This window comes from Notothenia rossii (assembly GCF_949606895.1).
Source record: "Notothenia rossii genome assembly, contig: scaffold_151, whole genome shotgun sequence".
NCBI lineage: Eukaryota > Metazoa > Chordata > Actinopteri > Perciformes > Nototheniidae > Notothenia > Notothenia rossii.
This window is the reverse complement of record NW_027639443.1, coordinates 58438-83511: the sequence shown is the minus strand read 5'-3', so window position 1 is coordinate 83511 and position 25074 is coordinate 58438. Positions and strand designations below refer to the sequence as shown.

The 25074-nt window shown below is 37.2% G+C and overlaps 1 protein-coding gene across 5 annotated transcripts in view; it reads right to left on the bottom strand.

The window, feature by feature from the left end:
* Positions 1-25074, bottom strand: part of LOC307027862 (uncharacterized protein) — a 115334-nt gene that overhangs the window by 39036 nt on the left and 51224 nt on the right. For all 5 annotated transcript variants that reach the window (XM_079696217.1, XM_079696216.1, XM_079696220.1 and 2 more), the window contains 2 exons: positions 9966-10070; positions 5024-5128 (listed from right to left, as the gene is read on the bottom strand). In XM_079696217.1, the coding sequence (XP_079552343.1) occupies positions 5024-5128; positions 9966-10070 (210 nt within the window). The remainder of the gene's footprint in view (positions 1-5023; positions 5129-9965; positions 10071-25074) is intronic.

Below are 25074 nucleotides of genomic sequence, written 5' to 3'. Positions count from 1 at the left end.
TCTTCTGTCCTTACTGTGTTTCTTTAGAGTAATCTGTCCTTTACTGTGTTTCTTTAGTGTACTCTTGTGTCCTTTACTGTGTTTCTTTAGAGTACTCTTCTGTCCTTTACTGTGTTTCTTTAGAGTACTCTTCTGTCCTTTACTGTGTTTCTTTAGAGTACTCTTCTGTCCTTTACTGTGTTTCTTTAGAGTACTCTTCTGTCCTTTACTGTGTTTCTTTAGTGTACTCTGTCCTTTACTGTGTTTCTTTAGAGTATTCTGTCCTTTACTGTGTTTCTTTAGTGTACTCTGTCCTTTACTGTGTTTCTTTAGAGTACTCTGTCCTTTACTGTGTTTCTTTAGTGTACTCTGTCCTTTACTGTGTTTCTTTAGTGTACTCTTCTGTCCTTTACTGTGTTTCTTTAGTGTACTCTTCTGTCCTTTACTGCGTTTCTTTAGTGTACTCTGTCCTTTACTGCGTTTCTTTAGAGTACTCTGTCCTTTACTGTGTTTCTTTAGAGTACTCTGTCCTTTACTGTGTTTCTTTAGAGTACTCTGTCCTTTACTGTGTTTCTTTAGTGTACTCTTCTGTCCTTTACTGTGTTTCTTTAGAGTACTCTGTCCTTTACTGTGTTTCTTTAGTGTACTCTTGTGTCCTTTACTGTGTTTCTATAGAGTACTCTGTCCTTTACTGTGTTTCTTTAGTGTACTCTGTCCTTTACTGTGTTTCTTTAGAGTACTCTGTCCTTTACTGTGTTTCTTTAGTGTACTCTGTCCTTTACTGTGTTTCTTTAGTGTACTCTTCTGTCCTTTACTGTGTTTCTTTAGAGTACTCTGTCCTTTACTGTGTTTCTTTAGAGTACTCTGTCCTTTACTGTGTTTCTTTAGTGTACTCTTGTGTCCTTTATTGTGTTTCTTTAGTGTACCCTGTCCTTTACTGTGTTTCTTTAGTGTACTCTGTCCTTTACTGTGTTTCTTTAGTGTACTCTTCTGTCCTTTACTGTGTTTCTTTAGTGTACTCTTCTGTCCTTTACTGCGTTTCTTTAGTGTACTCTGTCCTTTACTGCGTTTCTTTAGAGTACTCTGTCCTTTACTGTGTTTCTTCAGAGTACTCTGTCCTTTACTGTGTTTCTTTAGAGTACTCTGTCCTTTACTGTGTTTCTTTAGTGTACTCTTCTGTCCTTTACTGTGTTTCTTTAGAGTACTCTGTCCTTTACTGTGTTTCTTTAGTGTACTCTTCTGTCCTTTACTGTGTTTCTTTAGTGTACTCTGTCCTTTACTGCGTTTCTTTAGAGTACTCTGTCCTTTACTGTGTTTCTTTAGAGTACTCTGTCCTTTACTGTGTTTCTTTAGTGTACTCTTCTGTCCTTTACTGTGTTTCTTTAGAGTACTCTGTCCTTTACTGTGTTTCTTTAGTGTACTCTTCTGTCCTTTACTGTGTTTCTTTAGTGTACTCTTCTGTCCTTTACTCTGTTTCTTTAGAGTACTCTTCTGTCCTTTACTGTGTTTCTTTAGAGTACTCTGTCCTTTACTGTGTTTCTTTAGAGTACTCTTCAGTCCTTACTGTGTTTCTTTAGAGTACTCTGTCCTTTACTGTGTTTCTTTAGTGTACTCTTCAGTCCTTACTTTGTTTCTTTAGAGTACTCTGTCCTTTACTGTGTTTCTTTAGAGTACTCTGTCCTTTACTGTGTTTCTTTAGAGTACTCTTCAGTCCTTACTTTGTTTCTTTAGAGTACTCTGTCCTTTACTGTGTTTCTTTAGAGTACTCTTTCCTTTACTGTGTTTCTTTAGTGTACTCTTCTGTCCTTTACTGTGTTTCTTTAGAGTACTCTGTCCTTTACTGTGTTTCTTTAGTGTACTCTTCTGTCCTTTACTGTGTTTCTTTAGTGTACTCTTCTGTCCTTTACTGCGTTTCTTTAGAGTACTCTGTCCTTTACTGTGTTTCTTTAGAGTACTCTGTCCTTTACTGTGTTTCTTTAGTGTACTCTTCTGTCCTTTACTGTGTTTCTTTAGTGTACTCTTCAGTCCTTACTTTGTTTCTTTAGAGTACTCTGTCCTTTACTGTGTTTCTTTAGAGTACTCTGTCCTTTACTGTGTTTCTTTAGAGTACTCTTCAGTCCTTACTTTGTTTCTTTAGAGTACTCTGTCCTTTACTGTGTTTCTTTAGAGTACTCTTTCCTTTACTTTGTTTCTTTAGAGTACTCTTCTGTCCTTTACTGTGTTTCTTTAGAGTACTCTGTCCTTTACTGTGTTTCTTTAGTGTACTCTTCTGTCCTTTACTGTGTTTCTTTAGTGTACTCTGTCCTTTACTGCGTTTCTTTAGAGTACTCTGTCCTTTACTGTGTTTCTTTAGAGTACTCTGTCCTTTACTGTGTTTCTTTAGTGTACTCTTCTGTCCTTTACTGTGTTTCTTTAGAGTACTCTGTCCTTTACTGTGTTTCTTTAGTGTACTCTTCTGTCCTTTACTGTGTTTCTTTAGTGTACTCTTCTGTCCTTTACTCTGTTTCTTTAGAGTACTCTTCTGTCCTTTACTGTGTTTCTTTAGAGTACTCTGTCCTTTACTGTGTTTCTTTAGAGTACTCTTCAGTCCTTACTGTGTTTCTTTAGAGTACTCTGTCCTTTACTGTGTTTCTTTAGTGTACTCTGTCCTTTACTGTGTTTCTTTAGAGTACTCTTCAGTCCTTACTTTGTTTCTTTAGAGTACTCTGTCCTTTACTGTGTTTCTTTAGAGTACTCTTTCCTTTACTGTGTTTCTTTAGAGTACTCTGTCCTTTACTGTGTTTCTTTAGAGTACTCTGTCCTTTACTGTGTTTCTTTAGTGTACTCTGTCCTTTACTGTGTTTCTTTAGAGTACTCTGTCCTTTACTGTGTTTCTTTAGAGTACTCTTCTGTCCTTTACTGTGTTTCTTTAGTGTACTCTGTCCTTTACTGTGTTTCTTTAGAGTACTCTTTCCTTTACTGTGTTTCTTTAGTGTACTCTTCTGTCCTTTACTGTGTTTCTTTAGTGTACCCTTCTGTCCTTTACTGTGTTTCTTTAGAGTACTCTTTCCTTTACTGTGTTTCTTTAGTGTACTCTTCTGTCCTTTACTGTGTTTCTTTAGAGTACTCTGTCCTTTACTGTGTTTCTTTAGAGTACTCTGTCCTTTACTGTGTTTCTTTAGTGTACTCTGTCCTTTACTGTGTTTCTTTAGAGTACTCTTCAGTCCTTACTTTGTTTCTTTAGAGTACTCTGTCCTTTACTGTGTTTCTTTAGAGTACTCTTTCCTTTACTGTGTTTCTTTAGTGTACTCTGTCCTTTACTGTGTTTCTTTAGAGTACTCTGTCCTTTACTGTGTTTCTTTAGAGTACTCTTCTGTCCTTTACTGTGTTTCTTTAGTGTACTCTGTCCTTTACTGTGTTTCTTTAGAGTACTCTTTCCTTTACTGTGTTTCTTTAGTGTACTCTTCTGTCCTTTACTGTGTTTCTTTAGAGTACTCTTTCCTTTACTGTGTTTCTTTAGTGTACTCTTCTGTCCTTTACTGTGTTTCTTTAGAGTACTCTTCTGTCCTTTACTGTGTTTCTTTAGAGTACTCTTTCCTTTACTGTGTTTCTTTAGAGTACTCTTCTGTCCTTTACTGTGTTTCTTTAGAGTACTCTTCTGTCCTTTACTGTGTTTCTTTAGAGTACTCTTTCCTTTACTGTGTTTCTTTAGTGTACTCTTTCCTTTACTGTGTTTCTTTAGTGTACTCTTCTGTCCTTTACTGTGTTTCTTTAGAGTACTCTTCTGTCCTTTACTGTGTTTCTTTAGAGTACTCTTTCCTTTACTGTGTTTCTTTAGTGTACTCTTCTGTCCTTTACTGTGTTTCTTTAGTGTACTCTTCTGTCCTTTACTGTGTTTCTTTAGAGTACTCTTCTGTCCTTTACTGTGTTTCTTTAGAGTACTCTGTCCTTTACTGTGTTTCTTTAGTGTACTCTTTCCTTTACTGTGTTTCTTTAGAGTACTCTTCTGTCCTTTACTGTGTTTCTTTAGAGTACTCTTTCCTTTACTGTGTTTCTTTAGTGTACTCTTTCCTTTACTGTGTTTCTTTAGAGTACTCTTCTGTCCTTTACTGTGTTTCTTTAGAGTACTCTTTCCTTTACTGTGTTTCTTTAGAGTACTCTTCTGTCCTTTACTGTGTTTCTTTAGAGTACTCTTCTGTCCTTTACTGTGTTTCTTTAGAGTACTCTTTCCTTTACTGTGTTTCTTTAGTGTACTCTTTCCTTTACTGTGTTTCTTTAGTGTACTCTTCTGTCCTTTACTGTGTTTCTTTAGAGTACTCTTCTGTCCTTTACTGTGTTTCTTTAGAGTACTCTTTCCTTTACTGTGTTTCTTTAGTGTACTCTTCTGTCCTTTACTGTGTTTCTTTAGTGTACTCTTCTGTCCTTTACTGTGTTTCTTTAGAGTACTCTTCTGTCCTTTACTGTGTTTCTTTAGTGTACTCTTCTGTCCTTTACTGTGTTTCTTTAGTGTACTCTTCTGTCCTTTACTGTGTTTCTTTAGAGTACTCTTCTGTCCTTTACTGTGTTTCTTTAGTGTACTCTTATGTCCTTTACTGTGTTTCTTTAGAGTACTCTTCTGTCCTTTACTGTGTTTCTTTAGAGTACTCTGTCCTTTACTGTGTTTCTTTAGTGTACGCTTCTGTCCTTTACTGTGTTTCTTTAGAGTACTCTGTCCTTTACTGTGTTTCTTTAGAGTACTCTGTCCTTTACTGCGTTTCTTTAGTGTACTCTTCTGTCCTTTACTGTGTTTCTTTAGTGTACTCTTCTGTCCTTTACTGTGTTTCTTTAGTGTACCCTGTCCTTTACTGTGTTTCTTTAGTGTACCCTTCTGTCCTTTACTGTGTTTCTTTACTGTACTCTTCTCTCTGAGTGTTTAGATAGTTAACATCAGTCTCAGTGGGTCTCAAACGTATTGGACACCATTAACAACATCCTGCCCACCAAGTTCTTACTCTAGTTTAGATGATCAGATAACATAAACACTGAATCCTCTACAGGTCAGTTCACAGGAGAAACACACTCTTACTTTGTTTCTGAAGGTCCAGGTTGATCCCTGAAGTCCAGAGGTCTGTCTTTAGACCAGTCACTCTTCAGAGACAGGCAGCTGGGGACTGGAGACTCTGCTCTCTGTCTGCAGAAACAGAAAATGTTTTACACACATCATTGGATTTTGAAAAGAGCTGCTGAACCTGATTAAAGATTTTTGGACTTGCTCTGAACTTTCTGTTTTTGAGTCATGCTTGTAGGTTTCAGTCTTTACAATTCATTTGTGAGGATCAATAGTTTTACATGTTTGTGTTTTATTCACTTAACTTAAAGTGGACCTATCATGCTATATTTTAAATATATATTGTCGGGCCATCCCTATATGAAAAATGTCTATGAAGTTTTTTTTTCAAAATACCAAACAGATCATGCATTTTAGCCATGCCTCATTTCGCTCTATTTGCTCTTTTCCAGCCCTTTTTTTGCAAGGGCCGATTCTGTGACTTAGCTTTAAAGCAAATGAGCTGCAGCTGACCACGCCCTCCTGCAGGAGAGGGGAGCGTGCTCTGAGATCAGCTGCTGGGCTCTCAGAAGAGGGGGAGAAAAAGAGATCTCTGTCCTCCGTGTTTTATTCTTATATTATTACATAGAGTCATTATTCATTTGTTTTAAAGCTCAATAAATAACAAAGAAGACCTTTGACCGGCACTTTTCTAATTTTGTCCGGAAGATTTAAACTTTAACGGACATGTTGACCGGCGATAAAAAATCTAACTGAAACTCTGCCACACGGTCCCCTCGTCCCTTGGAAGAGGCGGAGAGGTGGGTGTGTGTTATCTGCTGATGGACTACCGGAGAGAATTACAGCAGCAGGAGCAAACACTTGCCTCGGGGAGGGAGAAAAAGAGCCACAGAGGAGAATAAACAGAAGGGCAACCATGGCAACCATGCACTTCGTCTTCTTCGCTGCTTTTGTGGCAGACTACAGCGCCACTTACAGGCCTGGCATATGTACTACAATCTCTCCAACGCTTTCGAGCGGTCTCGTCTGAACGGATACGTCTCGTGTGAACGGAAACTATTCCGGGCTGACGTCGGGTCGGATGGAATCTGTATCCGCTCGTTGTTGCCCCGTTTTTAAAAGATTTGGGTACGGAAGAAAAGAGAGAGGTTTGTATTTTCTGACACTTGGTGAGTTCCCTGGAACAGTGTACTCTTCAGTCCTTACTGTGTTTCTTTAGAGTACTCTGTCCTTTACTGTGTTTCTTTAGAGTACTCTGTCCTTTACTGTGTTTATTTAGAGTACTCTGTCCTTTACTGTGTTTCTTTAGTGTACTCTTGTGTCCTTTACTGTGTTTCTTTAGTGTACTCTTCTGTCCTTTACTGTGTTTCTTTAGAGTACTCTGTCCTTTACTGTGTTTCTTTAGAGTACTCTTTCCTTTACTGTGTTTCTTTAGTGTACTCTTCTGTCCTTTACTGTGTTTCTTTAGTGTACTCTGTCCTTTACTGTGTTTCTTTAGTGTACTCTTCTGTCCTTTACTGTGTTTCTTGAGAGTACTCTTCTGTCCTTTACTGTGTTTCTTTAGAGTACTCTTTCCTTTACTGTGTTTCTTTAGTGTACTCTTCTGTCCTTTACTGTGTTTCTTTAGAGTACTCTTCTGTCCTTTACTGTGTTTCTTTAGAGTACTCTGTCCTTTACTGTGTTTCTTTAGAGTACTCTTCTGTCCTTTACTGTGTTTCTTTAGAGTACTCTGTCCTTTACTGTGTTTCTTTAGAGTACTCTGTCCTTTACTGTGTTTCTTTAGAGTACTCTTTCCTTTACTGTGTTTCTTTAGAGTACTCTTTCCTTTACTGTGTTTCTTTAGTGTACTCTTCTGTCCTTTACTGTGTTTCTTTAGTGTACTCTTCTGTCCTTTACTGTGTTTCTTTAGAGTACTCTGTCCTTTACTGTGTTTCTTTAGAGTACTCTGTCCTTTACTGTGTTTCTTTAGTGTACTCTTCTGTCCTTTACTGTGTTTCTTTAGTGTACTCTTCTGTCCTTTACTGTGTTTCTTTAGAGTACTCTGTCCTTTACTGTGTTTCTTTAGAGTACTCTTCTGTCCTTTACTGCGTTTCTTTAGTGTACTCTTCTGTCCTTTACTCTGTTTCTTTAGAGTACTCTGTCCTTTACTGTGTTTCTTTAGAGTACTCTTCTGTCCTTTACTGTGTTTCTTTAGTGTACTCTTCAGTCCTTACTGTGTTTCTTTAGAGTAATCTGTCCTTTACTGTGTTTCTTTAGTGTACTCTTGTGTCCTTTACTGTGTTTCTTTAGAGTACTCTTCTGTCCTTTACTGTGTTTCTTTAGAGTACTCTTCTGTCCTTTACTGTGTTTCTTTAGAGTACTCTTCTGTCCTTTACTGTGTTTCTTTAGTGTACTCTGTCCTTTACTGTGTTTCTTTAGTGTACTCTGTCCTTTACTGTGTTTCTTTAGAGTATTCTGTCCTTTACTGTGTTTCTTTAGTGTACTCTGTCCTTTACTGTGTTTCTTTAGAGTACTCTGTCCTTTACTGTGTTTCTTTAGTGTACTCTTCTGTCCTTTACTGTGTTTCTTTAGTGTACTCTTCTGTCCTTTACTGCGTTTCTTTAGTGTACTCTGTCCTTTACTGCGTTTCTTTAGAGTACTCTGTCCTTTACTGTGTTTCTTTAGAGTACTCTGTCCTTTACTGTGTTTCTTTAGAGTACTCTGTCCTTTTCTGTGTTTCTTTAGTGTACTCTTCTGTCCTTTACTGTGTTTCTTTAGAGTACTCTTCTGTCCTTTACTGTGTTTCTTTAGTGTACTCTTCTGTCCTTTACTGCGTTTCTTTAGTGTACTCTGTCCTTTACTGTGTTTCTTTAGAGTACTCTGTCCTTTACTGCGTTTCTTTAGTGTACTCTTCTGTCCTTTACTGTGTTTCTTTAGTGTACTCTTCTGTCCTTTACTGCGTTTCTTTAGTGTACTCTGTCCTTTACTGTGTTTCTTTAGAGTACTCTGTCCTTTACTGTGTTTCTTTAGTGTACTCTTCTGTCCTTTACTGTGTTTCTTTAGAGTACTCTGTCCTTTACTGTGTTTCTTTAGTGTACTCTTGTGTCCTTTACTGTGTTTCTATAGAGTACTCTGTCCTTTACTGTGTTTCTTTAGTGTACTCTGTCCTTTACTGTGTTTCTTTAGAGTACTCTGTCCTTTACTGTGTTTCTTTAGTGTACTCTGTCCTTTACTGTGTTTCTTTAGTGTACTCTTCTGTCCTTTACTGTGTTTCTTTAGAGTACTCTGTCCTTTACTGTGTTTCTTTAGAGTACTCTGTCCTTTACTGTGTTTCTTTAGTGTACTCTGTCCTTTATTGTGTTTCTTTAGTGTACCCTGTCCTTTACTGTGTTTCTTTAGTGTACTCTGTCCTTTACTGTGTTTCTTTAGTGTACTCTTCTGTCCTTTACTGTGTTTCTTTAGTGTACTCTTCTGTCCTTTACTGCGTTTCTTTAGTGTACTCTGTCCTTTACTGCGTTTCTTTAGAGTACTCTGTCCTTTACTGTGTTTCTTCAGAGTACTCTGTCCTTTACTGTGTTTCTTTAGAGTACTCTGTCCTTTACTGTGTTTCTTTAGTGTACTCTTCTGTCCTTTACTGTGTTTCTTTAGAGTACTCTGTCCTTTACTGTGTTTCTTTAGTGTACTCTTCTGTCCTTTACTGTGTTTCTTTAGTGTACTCTGTCCTTTACTGCGTTTCTTTAGAGTACTCTGTCCTTTACTGTGTTTCTTTAGTGTACTCTTCTGTCCTTTACTGTGTTTCTTTAGAGTACTCTGTCCTTTACTGTGTTTCTTTAGTGTACTCTTCTGTCCTTTACTGTGTTTCTTTAGTGTACTCTGTCCTTTACTGCGTTTCTTTAGAGTACTCTGTCCTTTACTGTGTTTCTTTAGTGTACTCTTCTGTCCTTTACTGTGTTTCTTTAGTGTACTCTGTCCTTTACTGTGTTTCTTTAGAGTACTCTGTCCTTTACTGTGTTTCTTTAGTGTACTCTTCTGTCCTTTACTGTGTTTCTTTAGAGTACTCTGTCCTTTACTGTGTTTCTTTAGTGTACTCTTCTGTCCTTTACTGTGTTTCTTTAGTGTACTCTTCTGTCCTTTACTCTGTTTCTTTAGAGTACTCTTCTGTCCTTTACTGTGTTTCTTTAGAGTACTCTGTCCTTTACTGTGTTTCTTTAGAGTACTCTTCAGTCCTTACTGTGTTTCTTTAGAGTACTCTGTCCTTTACTGTGTTTCTTTAGAGTACTCTTCAGTCCTTACTTTGTTTCTTTAGAGTACTCTGTCCTTTACTGTGTTTCTTTAGAGTACTCTTTCCTTTACTGTGTTTCTTTAGTGTACTCTGTCCTTTACTGTGTTTCTTTAGAGTACTCTGTCCTTTACTGTGTTTCTTTAGAGTACTCTTTCCTTTACTGTGTTTCTTTAGTGTACTCTTCTGTCCTTTACTGTGTTTCTTTAGAGTACTCTTCTGTCCTTTACTGTGTTTCTTTAGTGTACTCTGTCCTTTACTGTGTTTCTTTAGAGTACTCTTTCCTTTACTGTGTTTCTTTAGTGTACTCTTCTGTCCTTTACTGTGTTTCTTTAGAGTACTCTTTCCTTTACTGTGTTTCTTTAGTGTACTCTTCTGTCCTTTACTGTGTTTCTTTAGAGTACTCTTCTGTCCTTTACTGTGTTTCTTTAGAGTACTCTTTCCTTTACTGTGTTTCTTTAGTGTACTCTTCTGTCCTTTACTGTGTTTCTTTAGTGTACCCTTCTGTCCTTTACTGTGTTTCTTTACTGTACTCTTCTCTCTGAGTGTTTAGATAGTTAACATCAGTCTCAGTGGGTCTCAAACGTATTGGACACCATTAACAACATCCTGCCCACCAAGTTCTTACTCTAGTTTAGATGATTAGATAACATAAACACTGAATCCTCTACAGGTCAGTTCACAGGAGAAACAGACTCTTACTTTGTTTCTGAAGGTCCAGGTTGATCCCTGAAGTCCAGAAATCTGTCTATAGACTGGTCACTCTTCAGAGACAGGCAGCTGGGGACTGGAGACTCTGCTCTCTGTCTGCAGAAACAGAAAATGTTTTACACACATCATTGGATTTTGAAAAGAGCAGCTGAACCTGATTAAAGATTTTTGGACTTGCTCTGAACTTTCAGTTTTTGAGTCATGCTTGTAGGTTTCAGTCTTTACAATTCATTTGTGAGGATCAATAGTTTTACATGTTTGTGTTTTATTCACTTAACTTAAAGTGGACCTATCATGCTATTTTTGAAATATATATTGTCGGGCTATACCTATATGAAAAATGTCTATGAAGTTTTTTTTTCAAAATACCAAACAGATCATGCATTTTAGCCATGCCTCATTTCGCTCTATTTGCTCTTTTCCAGCCCTTTTTTTGCAAGGGCCGATTCTGTGACTTAGCTTTAAAGCAAATGAGCTGCAGCTGACCACGCCCTCCTGCAGGAGAGGGGAGCGTGCTCTGAGATCAGCTGCTGGGCTCTCAGAAGACGGGGAGAAAAAGAGATCTCTGTCCTCCGTGTTTTATTCTTATATTATTACATAGAGTCATTATTCATTTGTTTTAAAGCTCAATAAATAACAAAGAAGACCTTTGACCGGCACTTTTCTAATTTTGTCCGGAAGATTTAAACTTTAACGGACATGTTGACCGGCGATAAAAAATCTAACTGAAACTCTGCCACACGGTCCCCTCGTCCCTTGGAAGAGGCGGAGAGGTGGGTGTGTGTCATCTGCTGATGGACTACCGGAGAGAATTACAGCAGCAGGAGCAAACACTTGCCTCGGGGAGGGAGAAAAAGAGCCACAGAGGAGAATAAACAGAAGGGCAACCATGGCAACCATGCACTTCGTCTTCTTCGCTGCTTTTGTGGCAGACTACAGCGCCACTTACAGGCCTGGCATATGTACTACAATCTCTCCAGCGCTTTCGAGCGGTCTCGTCTGAACGGATACGTCTCGTGTGAACGGAAACTATTCCGGGCTGACGTCGGGTCGGATGGAATCTGTATCCGCTCGTTGGTGCCCCGTTTTTAAAAGATTTGGGTACGGAAGAAAAGAGAGAGGGTTGTATTTTCTGACACTTGGTGAGTTCCCTGGAACAGTGTACTCTTCAGTCCTTACTTTGTTTCTTTAGAGTACTCTGTCCTTTACTGTGTTTCTTTAGTGTACTCTTCTGTCCTTTACTGTGTTTCTTTAGAGTACTCTGTCCTTTACTGTGTTTCTTTAGTGTACTCTTCTGTCCTTTACTGTGTTTCTTTAGAGTACTCTGTCCTTTACTGTGTTTCTTTAGTGTACTCTGTCCTTTACTGTGTTTCTTTAGTGTACTCTGTCCTTTACTGTGTTTCTTTAGTGTACTCTTCTGTCCTTTACTGTGTTTCTTTAGTGTACTCTTCTGTTCTTACTGTGTTTCTTTAGAGTACTCTTCTGTCCTTTACTGTGTTTCTTTAGAGTACTCTTCTGTCTTTTACTGTGTTTCTTTAGTGTACTCTTCTGTCCTTTACTGTGTTTCTTTAGAGTACTCTTCTGTCCTTTACTGTGTTTCTTTAGAGTACTCTGTCCTTTACTGTGTTTCTTTAGAGTACTCTTCAGTCCTTACTGTGTTTCTTTAGTGTACTCTTCTGTCCTTTACTGTGTTTCTTTAGAGTACTCTTCTGTCCTTTACTGTGTTTCTTTAGTGTACTCTTTTGTCCTTTACTGTGTTTCTTTAGTGTACTCTTCTGTCCTTTACTGCGTTTCTTTAGAGTACTCTTCTGTCCTTTACTGTGTTTCTTTAGTGTACTCTTCTGTCCTTTACTGTGTTTCTTTAGTGTACTCTGTCCTTTACTGTGTTTCTTTAGTGTACTCTGTCCTTTACTGTGTTTCTATAGAGTACTCTGTCCTTTACTGTGTTTCTTTAGTGTACTCTGTCCTTTACTGTGTTTCTTTAGAGTACTCTGTCCTTTACTGTGTTTCTTTAGTGTACTCTTGTGTCCTTTACTGTGTTTCTATAGAGTACTCTGTCCTTTACTGTGTTTCTATAGAGTACTCTGTCCTTTACTGTGTTTCTTTAGTGTACTCTGTCCTTTACTGTGTTTCTTTAGAGTACTCTGTCCTTTACTGTGTTTCTTTAGTGTACTCTGTCCTTTACTGTGTTTCTTTAGTGTACTCTTCTGTCCTTTACTGTGTTTCTTTAGAGTACTCTGTCCTTTACTGTGTTTCTTTAGTGTACTCTTGTGTCCTTTACTGTGTTTCTTTAGTGTACTCTTCTGTCCTTTACTGTGTTTCTTTAGAGTACTCTGTCCTTTACTGTGTTTCTTTAGAGTACTCTGACCTTTACTGTGTTTCTTTAGTGTACTCTTGTGTCCTTTACTGTGTTTCTATAGAGTACTCTGTCCTTTACTGTGTTTCTTTAGTGTACTCTTGTGTCCTTTACTGTGTTTCTATAGAGTACTCTGTCCTTTACTTTGTTTCTTTAGTGTACTCTGTCCTTTACTGTGTTTCTTTAGTGTACTCTTCTGTCCTTTACTGTGTTTCTTTAGAGTAATCTGTCCTTTACTGTGTTTCTTTAGAGTACTCTGTCCTTTACTGTGTTTCTTTAGAGTACTCTGTCCTTTACTGTGTTTCTTTAGTGTACTCTTCTGTCCTTTACTGTGTTTCTTTAGAGTACTCTGTCCTTTACTGTGTTTCTTTAGAGTACTCTGTCCTTTACTGTGTTTCTTTAGTGTACTCTTCTGTCCTTTACTGTGTTTCTTTAGTGTACTCTTCTGTCCTTTACTGTGTTTCTTTAGTGTACTCTTCTGTCCTTTACTGTGTTTCTTTAGAGTACTCTGTCCTTTACTGTGTTTCTTTAGTGTACTCTTCTGTCCTTTACTGTGTTTCTTTAGTGTACTCTTCTGTCCTTTACTGTGTTTCTTTAGTGTACTCTTCTGTCCTTTACTGTGTTTCTTTAGAGTACTCTGTCCTTTACTGTGTTTCTTTAGTGTACTCTTGTGTCCTAAACTGTGTTTCTATAGAGTACTCTGTCCTTTACTGTGTTTCTTTAGTGTACTCTTCTGTCCTTTACTGTGTTTCTTTAGAGTACTCTGTCCTTTACTGTGTTTCTTTAGTGTACTCTTGTGTCCTAAACTGTGTTTCTATAGAGTACTCTGTCCTTTACTGTGTTTCTTTAGTGTACTATTCTGTCCTTTACTGTGTTTCTTTAGAGTACTCTGTCCTTTACTGTGTTTCTTTAGAGTACTCTGTCCTTTACTGTGTTTCTTTAGTGTACTCTTGTGTCCTTTACTGTGTTTCTTTAGTGTACTCTTCTGTCCTTTACTGTGTTTCTTTAGAGTACTGTGTCCTTTACTGTGTTTCTTTAGTGTACTCTTGTGTCCTTTACTGTGTTTCTTTAGTGTACTCTTCTGTCCTTTACTGTGTTTCTTTAGAGTACTCTGTCCTTTACTGTGTTTCTTTAGAGTACTGTGTCCTTTACTGTGTTTCTTTAGTGTACTCTTGTGTCCTTTACTGTGTTTCTTTAGTGTACTCTTCTGTCCTTTACTGTGTTTCTTTAGTGTACTCTTGTGTCCTTTACTGTGTTTCTTTAGTGTACTCTTTTGTCCTTTACTGTGTTTCTTTAGTGTACTCTTCTGTCCTTTAGTTCGTTTCTTTAGAGTACTCTTCTGTCCTTTACTGTGTTTCTTTAGTGTACTCTTCTGTCCTTTACTGTGTTTCTTTAGTGTACTCTGTCCTTTACTGTGTTTCTTTAGTGTACTCTGTCCTTTACTGTGTTTCTATAGAGTACTCTGTCCTTTACTGTGTTTCTTTAGTGTACTCTGTCCTTTACTGTGTTTCTTTAGAGTACTCTGTCCTTTACTGTGTTTCTTTAGTGTACTCTTGTGTCCTTTACTGTGTTTCTATAGAGTACTCTGTCCTTTACTGTGTTTCTATAGAGTACTCTGTCCTTTACTGTGTTTCTTTAGTGTACTCTGTCCTTTACTGTGTTTCTTTAGAGTACTCTGTCCTTTACTGTGTTTCTTTAGTGTACTCTGTCCTTTACTGTGTTTCTTTAGTGTACTCTTCTGTCCTTTACTGTGTTTCTTTAGAGTACTCTGTCCTTTACTGTGTTTCTTTAGAGTACTCTGTCCTTTACTGTGTTTCTTTAGAGTACTCTGTCCTTTACTGTGTTTCTTTAGTGTACTCTTGTGTCCTAAACTGTGTTTCTATAGAGTACTCTGTCCTTTACTGTGTTTCTTTAGAGTACTCTTTTGTCCTTTACTGTGTTTCTTTAGTGTACTCTTCTGTCCTTTACTGCGTTTCTTTAGAGTACTCTTCTGTCCTTTACTGTGTTTCTTTAGTGTACTCTTCTGTCCTTTACTGTGTTTCTTTAGTGTACTCTGTCCTTTACTGTGTTTCTTTAGTGTACTCTGTCCTTTACTGTGTTTCTATAGAGTACTCTGTCCTTTACTGTGTTTCTTTAGTGTACTCTGTCCTTTACTGTGTTTCTTTAGAGTACTCTGTCCTTTACTGTGTTTCTTTAGTGTACTCTTGTGTCCTTTACTGTGTTTCTATAGAGTACTCTGTCCTTTACTGTGTTTCTATAGAGTACTCTGTCCTTTACTGTGTTTCTTTAGTGTACTCTGTCCTTTACTGTGTTTCTTTAGAGTACTCTGTCCTTTACTGTGTTTCTTTAGTGTACTCTGTCCTTTACTGTGTTTCTTTAGTGTACTCTTCTGTCCTTTACTGTGTTTCTTTAGAGTACTCTGTCCTTTACTGTGTTTCTTTAGAGTACTCTGTCCTTTACTGTGTTTCTTTAGTGTACTCTTGTGTCCTAAACTGTGTTTCTATAGAGTACTCTGTCCTTTACTGTGTTTCTATAGAGTACTCTGTCCTTTACTGTGTTTCTTTAGTGTACTCTGTCCTTTACTGTGTTTCTTTAGAGTACTCTGTCCTTTACTGTGTTTCTTTAGTGTACTCTGTCCTTTACTGTGTTTCTTTAGAGTACTCTGTCCTTTACTGTGTTTCTTTAGTGTACTCTGTCCTTTACTGTGTTTCTTTAGTGTACTCTTCTGTCCTTTACTGTGTTTCTTTAGAGTACTCTGTCCTTTACTGTGTTTCTTTAGTGTACTCTTGTGTCCTTTACTGTGTTTCTTTAGTGTACTCTTCTGTCCTTTACTGTGTTTCTTTAGAGTACTCTGTCCTTTACTGTGTTTCTTTAGAGTACTCTGACCTTTACTGTGTTTCTTTAGTGTACTCTTGTGTCCTTTACTGTGTTTCTATAGAGTACTCTGTCCTTTACTGTGTTTCTTTAGTGTACTCTTGTGTCCTTTACTGTGTTTCTATAGAGTACTCTGTCCTTTACTTTGTTTCTTTAGTGTACTCTGTCCTTTACTGTGTTTCTTTAGTGTACTCTTCTGTCCTTTACTGTGTTTCTTTAGAGTAATCTGTCCTTTACTGTGTTTCTTTAGAGTACTCTGTCCTTTACTGTGTTTCTTTAGAGTACTCTGTCCTTTACTGTGTTTCTTTAGTGTACTCTTCTGTCCTTTACTGTGTTTCTTTAGAGTACTCTGTCCTTTACTGTGTTTCTTTAGAGTACTCTGTCCTTTACTGTGTTTCTTTAGTGTACTCTTCTGTCCTTTACTGTGTTTCTTTAGTGTACTCTTCTGTCCTTTACTGTGTTTCTTTAGTGTACTCTTCTGTCCTTTACTGTGTTTCTTTAGAGTACTCTGTCCTTTACTGTGTTTCTTTAGTGTACTCTTCTGTCCTTTACTGTGTTTCTTTAGTGTACTCTTCTGTCCTTTACTGTGTTTCTTTAGTGTACTCTTCTGTCCTTTACTGTGTTTCTTTAGAGTACTCTGTCCTTTACTGTGTTTCTTTAGTGTACTCTTGTGTCCTAAACTGTGTTTCTATAGAGTACTCTGTCCTTTACTGTGTTTCTTTAGTGTACTCTTCTGTCCTTTACTGTGTTTCTTTAGAGTACTCTGTCCTTTACTGTGTTTCTTTAGTGTACTCTTGTGTCCTAAACTGTGTTTCTATAGAGTACTCTGTCCTTTACTGTGTTTCTTTAGTGTACTATTCTGTCCTTTACTGTGTTTCTTTAGAGTACTCTGTCCTTTACTGTGTTTCTTTAGAGTACTCTGTCCTTTACTGTGTTTCTTTAGTGTACTCTTGTGTCCTTTACTGTGTTTCTTTAGTGTACTCTTCTGTCCTTTACTGTGTTTCTTTAGAGTACTGTGTCCTTTACTGTGTTTCTTTAGTGTACTCTTGTGTCCTTTACTGTGTTTCTTTAGTGTACTCTTCTGTCCTTTACTGTGTTTCTTTAGAGTACTCTGTCCTTTACTGTGTTTCTTTAGAGTACTGTGTCCTTTACTGTGTTTCTTTAGTGTACTCTTGTGTCCTTTACTGTGTTTCTTTAGTGTACTCTTCTGTCCTTTACTGTGTTTCTTTAGTGTACTCTTGTGTCCTTTACTGTGTTTCTTTAGTGTACTCTTTTGTCCTTTACTGTGTTTCTTTAGTGTACTCTTCTGTCCTTTACTGCGTTTCTTTAGAGTACTCTTCTGTCCTTTACTGTGTTTCTTTAGTGTACTCTTCTGTCCTTTACTGTGTTTCTTTAGTGTACTCTGTCCTTTACTGTGTTTCTTTAGTGTACTCTGTCCTTTACTGTGTTTCTATAGAGTACTCTGTCCTTTACTGTGTTTCTTTAGTGTACTCTGTCCTTTACTGTGTTTCTTTAGAGTACTCTGTCCTTTACTGTGTTTCTTTAGTGTACTCTTGTGTCCTTTACTGTGTTTCTATAGAGTACTCTGTCCTTTACTGTGTTTCTATAGAGTACTCTGTCCTTTACTGTGTTTCTTTAGTGTACTCTGTCCTTTACTGTGTTTCTTTAGAGTACTCTGTCCTTTACTGTGTTTCTTTAGTGTACTCTGTCCTTTACTGTGTTTCTTTAGTGTACTCTTCTGTCCTTTACTGTGTTTCTTTAGAGTACTCTGTCCTTTACTGTGTTTCTTTAGAGTACTCTGTCCTTTACTGTGTTTCTTTAGAGTACTCTGTCCTTTACTGTGTTTCTTTAGTGTACTCTTGTGTCCTAAACTGTGTTTCTATAGAGTACTCTGTCCTTTACTGTGTTTCTTTAGAGTACTCTTTTGTCCTTTACTGTGTTTCTTTAGTGTACTCTTCTGTCCTTTACTGCGTTTCTTTAGAGTACTCTTCTGTCCTTTACTGTGTTTCTTTAGTGTACTCTTCTGTCCTTTACTGTGTTTCTTTAGTGTACTCTGTCCTTTACTGTGTTTCTTTAGTGTACTCTGTCCTTTACTGTGTTTCTATAGAGTACTCTGTCCTTTACTGTGTTTCTTTAGTGTACTCTGTCCTTTACTGTGTTTCTTTAGAGTACTCTGTCCTTTACTGTGTTTCTTTAGTGTACTCTTGTGTCCTTTACTGTGTTTCTATAGAGTACTCTGTCCTTTACTGTGTTTCTATAGAGTACTCTGTCCTTTACTGTGTTTCTTTAGTGTACTCTGTCCTTTACTGTGTTTCTTTAGAGTACTCTGTCCTTTACTGTGTTTCTTTAGTGTACTCTGTCCTTTACTGTGTTTCTTTAGTGTACTCTTCTGTCCTTTACTGTGTTTCTTTAGAGTACTCTGTCCTTTACTGTGTTTCTTTAGAGTACTCTGTCCTTTACTGTGTTTCTTTAGAGTACTCTGTCCTTTACTGTGTTTCTTTAGTGTACTCTTGTGTCCTAAACTGTGTTTCTATAGAGTACTCTTTTGTCCTTTACTGTGTTTCTTTAGTGTACTCTTCTGTCCTTTACTGCGTTTCTTTAGAGTACTCTTCTGTCCTTTACTGTGTTTCTTTAGTGTACTCTTCTGTCCTTTACTGTGTTTCTTTAGTGTACTCTGTCCTTTACTGTGTTTCTTTAGTGTACTCTGTCCTTTACTGTGTTTCTATAGAGTACTCTGTCCTTTACTGTGTTTCTTTAGTGTACTCTGTCCTTTACTGTGTTTCTTTAGAGTACTCTGTCCTTTACTGTGTTTCTTTAGTGTACTCTTGTGTCCTTTACTGTGTTTCTATAGAGTACTCTGTCCTTTACTGTGTTTCTATAGAGTACTCTGTCCTTTACTGTGTTTCTTTAGTGTACTCTGTCCTTTACTGTGTTTCTTTAGAGTACTCTGTCCTTTACTGTGTTTCTTTAGTGTACTCTGTCCTTTACTGTGTTTCTTTAGTGTACTCTTCTGTCCTTTACTGTGTTTCTTTAGAGTACTCTGTCCTTTACTGTGTTTCTTTAGAGTACTCTGTCCTTTACTGTGTTTCTTTAGTGTACTCTTGTGTCCTAAACTGTGTTTCTATAGAGTACTCTTTTGTCCTTTACTGTGTTTCTTTAGTGTACTCTTCTGTCCTTTACTGCGTTTCTTTAGAGTACTCTTCTGTCCTTTACTGTGTTTCTTTAGTGTACTCTTCTGTCCTTTACTGTGTTTCTTTAGTGTACTCTGTCCTTTACTGTGTTTCTTTAGTGTACTCTGTCCTTTACTGTGTTTCTATAGAGTACTCTGTCCTTTACTGTGTTTCTTTAGTGTACTCTGTCCTTTACTGTGTTTCTTTAGAGTACTCTGTCCTTTACTGTGTTTCTTTAGTGTACTCTTGTGTCCTTTACTGTGTTTCTTTAGTGTACTCTTCTGTCCTTTACTGTGTTTCTTTAGAGTACTCTGTCCTTTACTGTGTTTCTTTAGAGTACTGTGTCCTTTACTGTGTTTCTTTAGTGTACTCTTGTGTCCTTTACTGTGTTTCTTTAGTGTACTCTTCTGTCCTTTACTGTGTTTCTTTAGAGTACTCTGTCCTTTACTGTGTTTCTTTAGAGTACTGTGTCCTTTACTGTGTTTCTTTAGTGTACTCTTTTGTCCTTTACTGTGTTTCTTTAGTGTACTCTTCTGTCCTTTACTGCGTTTCTTTAGAGTACTCTTCTGTCCTTTACTGTGTTTCTTTAGTGTACTCTTCTGTCCTTTACTGTGTTTCTTTAGTGTACTCTGTCCTTTACTGTGTTTCTTTAGTGTACTCTGTCCTTTACTGTGTTTCTATAGAGTACTCTGTCCTTTACTGTGTTTCTTTAGTGTACTCTGTCCTTTACTGTGTTTCTTTAGAGTACTCTGTCCTTTACTGTGTTTATTTAGTGTACTCTTGTGTCCTTTACTGTGTTTCTATAGAGTACTCTGTCCTTTACTGTGTTTCTATAGAGTACTCTGTCCTTTACTGTGTTTCTTTAGTGTACTCTGTCCTTTACTGTGTTTCTTTAGAGTACTCTGTCCTTTACTGTGTTTCTTTAGTGTACTCTGTCCTTTACTGTGTTTCTTTAGTGTACTCTTCTGTCCTTTACTGTGTTTCTTTAGAGTACTCTGTCCTTTACTGTGTTTCTTTAGAGTACTCTGTCCTTTACTGTGTTTCTTTAGTGTACTCTTGTGTCCTTTACTGTGTTTCTTTAGTGTACTCTTCTGTCCTTTACTGTGTTTCTTTAGAGTACTCTGTCCTTTACTGTGTTTCTTTAGAGTACTCTGACCTTTACTGTGTTTCTTTAGTGTACTCTTGTGTCCTTTACTGTGTTTCTATAGAGTACTCTGTCCTTTACTGTGTTTCTTTAGTGTACTCTTGTGTCCTTTACTGTGTTTCTATAGAGTACTCTGTCCTTTACTTTGTTTCTTTAGTGTACTCTGTCCTTTACTGTGTTTCTTTAGTGTACTCTTCTGTCCTTTACTGTGTTTCTTTAGAGTACTCTGTCCTTTACTGTGTTTCTTTAGAGTACTCTGTCCTTTACTGTGTTTCTTTAGAGTACTCTGTCCTTTACTGTGTTTCTTTAGTGTACTCTTCTGTCCTTTACTGTGTTTCTTTAGAGTACTCTGTCCTTTACTGTGTTTCTTTAGAGTACTCTGTCCTTTACTGTGTTTCTTTAGTGTACTCTTCTGTCCTTTACTGTGTTTCTTTAGTGTACTCTTCTGTCCTTTACTGTGTTTCTTTAGTGTACTCTTCTGTCCTTTACTGTGTTTCTTTAGTGTACTCTGTCCTTTACTGTGTTTCTTTAGTGTACTCTGTCCTTTACTGTGTTTCTTTAGAGTATTCTGTCCTTTACTGTGTTTCTTTAGTGTACTCTTGTGTCCTAAACTGTGTTTCTATAGAGTACTCTGTCCTTTACTGTGTTTCTTTAGTGTACTCTGTCCTTTACTGTGTTTCTTTAGTGTACTCTGTCCTTTACTGTGTTTCTTTAGTGTACTATTCTGTCCTTTACTGTGTTTCTTTAGAGTACTCTGTCCTTTACTGTGTTTCTTTAGAGTACTCTGTCCTTTACTGTGTTTCTTTAGTGTACTCTTGTGTCCTTTACTGTGTTTCTTTAGTGTACTCTTCTGTCCTTTACTGTGTTTCTTTAGAGTACTGTGTCCTTTACTGTGTTTCTTTAGTGTACTCTTGTGTCCTTTACTGTGTTTCTTTAGTGTACTCTTCTGTCCTTTACTGTGTTTCTTTAGAGTACTCTGTCCTTTACTGTGTTTCTTTAGAGTACTCTGTCCTTTACTGTGTTTCTTTAGTGTACTCTTGTGTCCTTTACTGTGTTTCTTTAGAGTACTCTTCTGTCCTTTACTGTGTTTCTTTAGTGTACTCTTCTGTCCTTTACTGTGTTTCTTTAGAGTACTCTTCTGTCCTTTACTGTGTTTCTTTAGTGTACTCTGTCCTTTACTGTGTTTCTTTAGTGTACTCTGTCCTTTACTGTGTTTCTTTAGTGTACTCTGTCCTTTACTGTGTTTCTTTAGTGTACTCTGTCCTTTACTGTGTTTCTTTAGTGTACTCTTCTGTCCTTTACTGTGTTTCTTTAGAGTACTCTTCTGTCCTTTACTGTGTTTCTTTAGTGTACCCTTCTGTCCTTTACTGTGTTTCTTTAGAGTACTCTGTCCTTTACTGTGTTTCTTTAGAGTACTCTGTCCTTTACTGTGTTTCTTTAGAGTACTCTTCTGTCCTTTACTGTGTTTCTTTAGTGTACTCTTTCCTTTACTGTGTTTCTTTAGTGTACTCTTCTGTCCTTTACTGTGTTTCTTTAGAGTACTCTGTCCTTTACTGTGTTTCTTTAGTGTACTCTGTCCTTTACTGTGTTTCTTTAGAGTACTCTTCTGTCCTTTACTGTGTTTCTTTAGTGTACTCTTTCCTTTACTGTGTTTCTTTAGTGTACTCTTCTGTCCTTTACTGTGTTTCTTTAGAGTACTCTGTCCTTTACTGTGTTTCTTTAGTGTACTCTTCTGTCCTTTACTGTGTTTCTTTAGAGTACTCTTCTGTCCTTTACTGTGTTTCTTTAGAGTACTCTGTCCTTTACTGTGTTTCTTTAGAGTACTCTTCAGTCCTTACTGTGTTTCTTTAGTGTACTCTTCTGTCCTTTACTGTGTTTCTTTAGTGTACTCTTCTGTCCTTTACTGTGTTTCTATAGAGTACTCTGTCCTTTACTGTGTTTCTTTAGAGTACTCTTCTGTCCTTTACTGTGTTTCTTTAGAGTACTCTGTCCTTTACTGTGTTTCTTTAGAGTACTCTTCAGTCCTTACTGTGTTTCTTTTGTGTACTCTTCTGTCCTTTACTGTGTTTCTTTAGTGTACTCTTTTGTCCTTTACTGTGTTTCTTTAGTGTACTCTTCTGTCCTTTACTGCGTTTCTTTAGAGTACTCTTCTGTCCTTTACTGTGTTTCTTTAGTGTACTCTTCTGTCCTTTACTGCGTTTCTTTAGTGTACTCTTCTGTCCTTTACTGTGTTTCTTTAGTGTACTCTTCTGTCCTTTACTGTGTTTCTTTAGTGTACTCTGTCCTTTACTGTGTTTCTTTAGTGTACTCTGTCCTTTACTGTGTTTCTTTAGAGTACTCTGTCCTTTACTGTGTTTCTTTAGTGTACTCTTGTGTCCTTTACTGTGTTTCTATAGAGTACTCTGTCCTTTACTGTGTTTCTATAGAGTACTCTGTCCTTTACTGTGTTTCTTTAGTGTACTCTGTCCTTTACTGTGTTTCTTTAGAGTACTCTGTCCTTTACTGTGTTTCTTTAGTGTACTCTGTCCTTTACTGTGTTTCTTTAGTGTACTCTTCTGTCCTTTACTGTGTTTCTTTAGAGTACTCTGTCCTTTACTGTGTTTCTTTAGAGTACTCTGTCCTTTACTGTGTTTCTTTAGTGTACTCTTGTGTCCTTTACTGTGTTTCTTTAGAGTACTCTGTCCTTTACTGTGTTTCTTTAGTGTACTCTTCTGTCCTTTACTGTGTTTCTTTAGAGTACTCTGTCCTTTACTGTGTTTCTTTAGTGTACTCTTGTGTCCTTTACTGTGTTTCTATAGAGTACTCTGTCCTTTACTTTGTTTCTTTAGTGTACTCTTGTGTCCTTTACTGTGTTTCTATAGAGTACTCTGTCCTTTACTGTGTTTCTTTAGTGTACTCTTGTGTCCTTTACTGTGTTTCTATAGAGTACTCTGTCCTTTACTTTGTTTCTTTAGTGTACTCTGTCCTTTACTGTGTTTCTTTAGTGTACTCTTCTGTCCTTTACTGTGTTTCTTTAGAGTACTGTGTCCTTTACTGTGTTTCTTTAGTGTACTCTTGTGTCCTTTACTGTGTTTCTTTAGTGTACTCTTCTGTCCTTTACTGTGTTTCTTTAGAGTACTCTGTCCTTTACTGTGTTTCTTTAGAGTACTGTGTCCTTTACTGTGTTTCTTTAGTGTACTCTTCTGTCCTTTACTGTGTTTCTTTAGTGTACTCTTCTGTCCTTTACTGTGTTTCTTTAGTGTACTCTGTCCTTACTGTGTTTCTTTAGAGTAATCTGTCCTTTACTGTGTTTCTTTAGTGTACTCTTGTGTCCTTTACTGTGTTTCTTTAGAGTACTCTTCTGTCCTTTACTGTGTTTCTTTAGAGTACTCTTCTGTCCTTTACTGTGTTTCTTTAGTGTACTCTGTCCTTTACTGTGTTTCTTTAGTGTACTCTGTCCTTTACTGTGTTTCTTTAGTGTACTCTGTCCTTTACTGTGTTTCTTTAGTGTACTCTGTCCTTTACTGTGTTTCTTTAGTGTACTCTTCTGTCCTTTACTGTGTTTCTTTAGAGTACTCTTCTGTCCTTTACTGTGTTTCTTTAGTGTACCCTTCTGTCCTTTACTGTGTTTCTTTAGAGTACTCTGTCCTTTACTGTGTTTCTTTAGTGTACTCTTCTGTCCTTTACTGCGTTTCTTTAGAGTACTCTTTCCTTTACTGTGTTTCTTTAGTGTACTCTTCTGTCCTTTACTGTGTTTCTTTAGAGTACTCTGTCCTTTACTGTGTTTCTTTAGTGTACTCTTCTGTCCTTTACTGTGTTTCTTTAGAGTACTCTTCTGTCCTTTACTGTGTTTCTTTAGTGTACTCTTCTGTCCTTTACTGCGTTTCTTTAGTGTACTCTTTCCTTTACTGTGTTTCTTTAGTGTACTCTTCTGTCCTTTACTGTGTTTCTTTAGAGTACTCTGTCCTTTACTGTGTTTCTTTAGTGTACTCTTCTGTCCTTTACTGTGTTTCTTTAGTGTACTCTTCTGTCCTTTACTGTGTTTCTTTAGAGTACTCTTCTGTCCTTTACTGTGTTTCTTTAGAGTACTCTGTCCTTTACTGTGTTTCTTTAGAGTACTCTTCTGTCCTTTACTGTGTTTCTTTAGTGTACTCTTTTGTCCTTTACTGTGTTTCTTTAGTGTACTCTGTCCTTTACTGTGTTTCTTTTGTGTACTCTTCTGTCCTTTACTGTGTTTCTTTAGTGTACTCTTTTGTCCTTTACTGTGTTTCTTTAGAGTACTCTGTCCTTTACTGTGTTTCTTTTGTGTACTCTTCTGTCCTTTACTGTGTTTCTTTAGTGTACTCTTTTGTCCTTTACTGTGTTTCTTTAGTGTACTCTGTCCTTTACTGTGTTTCTTTAGTGTACTCTGTCCTTTACTGTGTTTCTTTAGAGTACTCTTCTGTCCTTTACTGTGTTTCTTTAGTGTACTCTTCTGTCCTTTACTGTGTTTCTTTAGTGTACTCTGTCCTTTACTGTGTTTCTTTAGTGTACTCTGTCCTTTACTGTGTTTCTTTAGAGTACTCTGTCCTTTACTGTGTTTCTTTAGTGTACTCTTGTGTCCTTTACTGTGTTTCTTTAGAGTACTCTGTCCTTTACTGTGTTTCTTTAGAGTACTCTGTCCTTTACTGTGTTTCTTTAGTGTACTCTTGTGTCCTTTACTGTGTTTCTATAGAGTACTCTGTCCTTTACTGTGTTTCTATAGAGTACTCTGTCCTTTACTGTGTTTCTTTAGTGTACTCTGTCCTTTACTGTGTTTCTTTAGTGTACTCTGTCCTTTACTGTGTTTCTTTAGTGTACTCTTCTGTCCTTTACTGTGTTTCTTTAGAGTACTCTGTCCTTTACTGTGTTTCTTTAGAGTACTCTGTCCTTTACTGTGTTTCTATAGAGTACTCTGTCCTTTACTGTGTTTCTTTAGTGTACTCTTCTGTCCTTTAATGTGTTTCTTTAGAGTACTCTGTCCTTTACTGTGTTTCTTTAGTGTACTCTTCTGTCCTTTACTGTGTTTCTTTAGAGTACTCTGTCCTTTACTGTGTTTCTTTAGAGTACTCTGTCCTTTACTGTGTTTCTTTAGTGTACTCTGTCCTTTATTGTGTTTCTTTAGTGTACCCTGTCCTTTACTGTGTTTCTTTAGTGTACTCTTCTGTCCTTTACTGTGTTTCTTTAGTGTACTCTTCTGTCCTTTACTGCGTTTCTTTAGTGTACTCTGTCCTTTACTGCGTTTCTTTAGAGTACTCTGTCCTTTACTGTGTTTCTTCAGAGTACTCTGTCCTTTACTGTGTTTCTTTAGAGTACTCTGTCCTTTACTGTGTTTCTTTAGTGTACTCTTCTGTCCTTTACTGTGTTTCTTTAGAGTACTCTGTCCTTTACTGTGTTTCTTTAGTGTACTCTTCTGTCCTTTACTGTGTTTCTTTAGTGTACTCTTCTGTCCTTTACTGCGTTTCTTTAGTGTACTCTGTCCTTTACTGCGTTTCTTTAGAGTACTCTGTCCTTTACTGTGTTTCTTCAGAGTACTCTGTCCTTTACTGTGTTTCTTTA